Raw genomic sequence first — 4227 nt, 5'->3', positions numbered from 1 at the left:
GTGACAGACCCCTTGGCCATTACCTGGGTTCATTTTGTTTGTGAAAATTTAGTTGATTTTCAACAGAATTAATATTTTACTGCAGGGACATGTTTTTGCCAAACTTTCAAGAATCAGTGCTTTACATACGGTACTTGAAACTTCTCATGAAGAGCTCCTATACCTACATAGTTGGAACCGGCTTGTCAAATTTATAAACAAGTCAAACGTCAAAAGTTGTTATTGAACTACATTTTTATATATCAAGATACATGTATGAACCGGCCATTTTGTCTGCTTCAAATAATTATTAATTCAGTCAGTAGTTATTACACTATTCACCTGAATGCATTAAATCATTTACAGTACACCTGAGGCACCTTCAAAAAACACCAGCTAAATGCCCAAGCCTTTTTTTGGGGAAAAGATGCCCTCAGCCTGAAAAATCCAAATCGGCCTTTGAAGCGCATAAAATATGAGTTGCATTTAAAAGCTAAGACCCTCATCTTGCATTACAATATGTTCATTTAGCTCTAACATACCCACATATTTAATTTAAAAAAAACTCATGAGCCTGAATGCTGCGTCCATTCAGCTTCAGGTGCCTATAGAAATGTGCAGCATCCAGCAAGCAAAGGGTTAAATGTACAGTAGAGTATCTGATCCTGTTGGACAGCAGGCCTTTTAACTTGGAAGTAAAACTATTGATCAACAGCACATGTTCCCATCGATCCCTGCTACAGTACATCTCCTTATCCTGCATGAACTGTCTTTCCTTCTCTCTCTCTCTCTCTCTCTCTCTCTCTCTCTCTCTCTCTCTCTCTCTCTCTCTCCCTCTCTCTCCTTTACACTCATTTCTTCAGTCCCACCAACACCCCCAGATGCAACATGCCCATCAAGTCATCTCCATCCTCATCGCCGACCTCCGTCAGCCAATCAAATGCCTGCAACAAAGACTCGCCCTCATCCCCATCACCCAATCAGATGGAGCGGATCAGCCCCGCGCTGGAGGTGTGGAGTGAGACATTTCCGGCAGAGGGCCAGAGCCTGAGACTAAGCCCCACCCCCTCCAGCGAGCGCAAGGTGCGATCCATCTCCATCTCAAACTCCACCCCGGAACGCGGCTCCACTCCGGAACATGGCTCCACTCCGGAACGTTGTTCCACTCCGGAACTCGGCCGCGACAATGGTGGCCATGGTGACGTCAGAACAGTGGACTCGGCACCACTGAATCACGGCACAGCAGGAGCAAAGTTTAACTCAGCTATAGCAACAAGGCCATCCCATAATACCAACGTCAAGGCAGCCTCCCTCTCCTCCTCTTCCTCCTCTTCCTCCTCTTCTGCAGCGTCATGGTCTAAGGACAGAAAGAGACCCAGCTCCACCGTAGAGGTCGTCAAGGGATCTCGGCCCGGTGGGCAGATCAAGAGGAGGTACCAGGACCCGGTCTTGCTTCAGGCCCGATTGCGGTTGACGAAAACGGGCAAGGGGCCCGACTTGAGTCCCAGGCTCCTGGGCCGTGGAGGAGGGCATGAGGGTGGGGAAGATCAGGCTGCAAAGAGGGCCGCGAGGGACAATGTCTCAGTGGAGAGGGAGCAATCACAAACAGCACTCCTAGCAGCACTCAGTCCACCAACATCCACCAACTCCAGCACACCCCCTCCCAGCATGACACCCAGGACGCATTCCATGTCTGCAGCACCTCCCAGAGCCTCGGGCGGCACCACGACCACAGTGGCTGCCAACAGACACACCTTGAGGCAGCCCAGATCCGTACCTGGCTCACCCTCGATGGAATGCAGAAACAACAAGGGAGACCCCACCTCCAACATGGGCCAACTTAGAGAAGCCAGGTCCAGGTAAGTATTCTGACTTAGGCCCCTGCAAAAAAACATACTTTGGGCCAGTGAGAAATGGGGACAACAGATAAGGATACTTGATTCCCATGATTAATGCAATAGTTATTATTTTTTCAGAGTAATGTATTGCACATCTGCACGTTCTGTCATTGTAAATATATAATCACAATAAAAGGTCTTCTATTCTTATCTACTCTTCTCTATTCTACGTGTATTCTACTCTATTCCAATTTCTGCAGCTGTCTACCATGCAGGACGCCCAGGCTTCAGCGTAGAGGTTTGGGGACAGAACCATCGAGCCATCGGGGTGCCGCATCACCCAACACCAATAATGTCCCCATCCCACCAGCTGAGACCTCCACGGCTTCACCAGAGAGCTCTACTTTGAAAAGCGACAGGTTGGTGTAAAAAACTCTTACTGAGGCCTTATCACAGAGAGAATAAAAGCAAAGGAAATATGAAGGCTATGTAACCCTTTCCTGTCATTGATTTAGTGTGCTATTATTCATGTGAAAATATACTACACCATGTCTGCATGTATAATGGCAACAAAAATATATTCTATTCTGTTCTATTCTATTCCATTCTATTCTATTCTATTCTATTCTATTCTATTATATAATGTCCTTTTCTATTCTATTTTATTCTCTTCTATTCTCTTCTCGTCTCTTCTCTTCTATTCTATTCTATTTTATTCTCTTCTATTCTATGCAGGAAAGAGATGGAACAGGGCCGTTGGGGTGTCATGGCACCCACCAGAGGTAATGTCACCATGTCACCAGCTGAGACCGTCCAGTCAGCGGAGGCTTCTATGGCTCCTCCACCAGAGAGCTCTCCTTTGAAGAGCGATAGGTCATCCCAGGAGGAGGAAAAAGAAGAGGAAGTGGAAGCAGGAGGAGCTCAATTAGGCAGGTGCTCCCCTGCGGCGGCCCGCCAGATCAAAGAGGTAGAAACGCGAGCTGACAGCGGTCCGACTCTGATGCACACATGCCAGGCACCAACTCATCCATACTCAGAGACCTCGGGCGGCTCTCTGTTGGCCTCTACCCCACCACAACCACTATCAAGGGCTGCTCTATTCTCAATGAGCCAGGCTGGGAGAGAAAGGCGAGGAGAAGGGCGAGGAGGTTTCGATTGCGTTTCCTCTTGTTTGCATCAAGACACACCCACATGCTCAGACACATTGTCCGAGCGCACACATTCTCCCTCACTATGCAAGGCACCACCAACTCAGCCGTGCTCAGAGCTCTCCGTCTCAGCCTCAGCCTGTTGTGATTCTGCCCCCAAACCACCATCGGCGGTTTCTCGATCCCCCTTAAGCCAAGCTGGGAGTCGACAGAGAGAACGTCAAAGTGAGTTTGTTTTGAATTCCTCTCGTCTGCGTCAAAACACACCCACATGCTCTGACACACTGCCCAAGCCCTCTTCCTCACTCTGTTGTCCCAAAGGTGATAGTGACAATGACGGCAGTGTCCACCACCGCTACGAGAAGAAGGAAGGCGCACACTTTCCAAAAGGCACGCGGTTTTCACAGCTGTCACCCGATCACTGTGCTCTTGCGGCAGAAGCGGTGACAGTCTGCGAGGTGGTCAGAGTGGTGGGTGCGACTCTTGTGGAAAGAGGCAGAGCTGACAGCTGTCGTTCACCGCCACCGCCACAACGGCCCCTGCCTGCTAGCCCCTCCCCATCCCCATCCCACAACATCGCAACACTGGCAAAGAGAGAGGGAGAGGGAGAGGGAGTGAGCCCAACATCTGACCGACCCCGTGTATCAACATTGGGAGCGGGAGAGGGACACAGAGAGGGTAACGCTCGAGAATGTACCGGAAACGAACGGCGAGAACAGCAGCTGATGTCAGCGCACTGCTACCCACACAGCTGCCAGCTCCCCCAGCAAACCCCGCACCCACAAAAACACCAGCCTAACCATTTACAATACCAACCCCAGTACCATCAACAACAACATCCTCTACACCACCACCAGTACCAACAGCAACATAACAAACATCAACACCTCCTGCAGCACAACATCCAACCCGACCACCACCATCACCTCCACCAGCAGCACCAGGACCCGCATCAGGACCAAGGGCTTCCACCAAGGCCCAGGAACAGGCCTCATCCCCTGGCCAGACAGGCAGCACAGCTGGGCCTGGGCCTGGGGTTGGCGCTGGAGGGATCAGACGGTTGTAGCAGCGACAGCTACAGTCACAGGCAGCAGCGGATCCTAGACACAGCCGGGATGGATTGGTGTCCCATGGACCGACTGGAGGAAGAAGAGGACCCCCCTCTGCCCGAGCCATCTGCCAGCCTGGGCAGGATGAGAGCACCACTACGGCAGCAGGGGGCCCGGATGGGCTCGGGGGTGTGGGTCACTTTAGGTGAGTGA

General features: G+C 50.9%; 1 protein-coding gene across 1 annotated transcript in view; it reads left to right on the top strand.

Moving 5' to 3' along the window:
- The window catches only part of LOC134456840 (uncharacterized), a 7167-nt gene extending 2940 nt beyond the window's left edge, over window positions 1-4227 (top strand). Inside the window, exons 2-5 of the mRNA XM_063208415.1 lie at window positions 843-1838; window positions 2078-2236; window positions 2553-2806; window positions 3287-4227. Of these exons, the coding sequence (XP_063064485.1) occupies window positions 843-1838; window positions 2078-2236; window positions 2553-2806; window positions 3287-4227 (2350 nt within the window). The remainder of the gene's footprint in view (window positions 1-842; window positions 1839-2077; window positions 2237-2552; window positions 2807-3286) is intronic.

This window comes from Engraulis encrasicolus, chromosome 1 (assembly GCF_034702125.1).
Source record: "Engraulis encrasicolus isolate BLACKSEA-1 chromosome 1, IST_EnEncr_1.0, whole genome shotgun sequence".
Classification (NCBI taxonomy): domain Eukaryota; kingdom Metazoa; phylum Chordata; class Actinopteri; order Clupeiformes; family Engraulidae; genus Engraulis; species Engraulis encrasicolus.
This window is presented reverse-complemented; position numbering and strand designations above follow the sequence as displayed.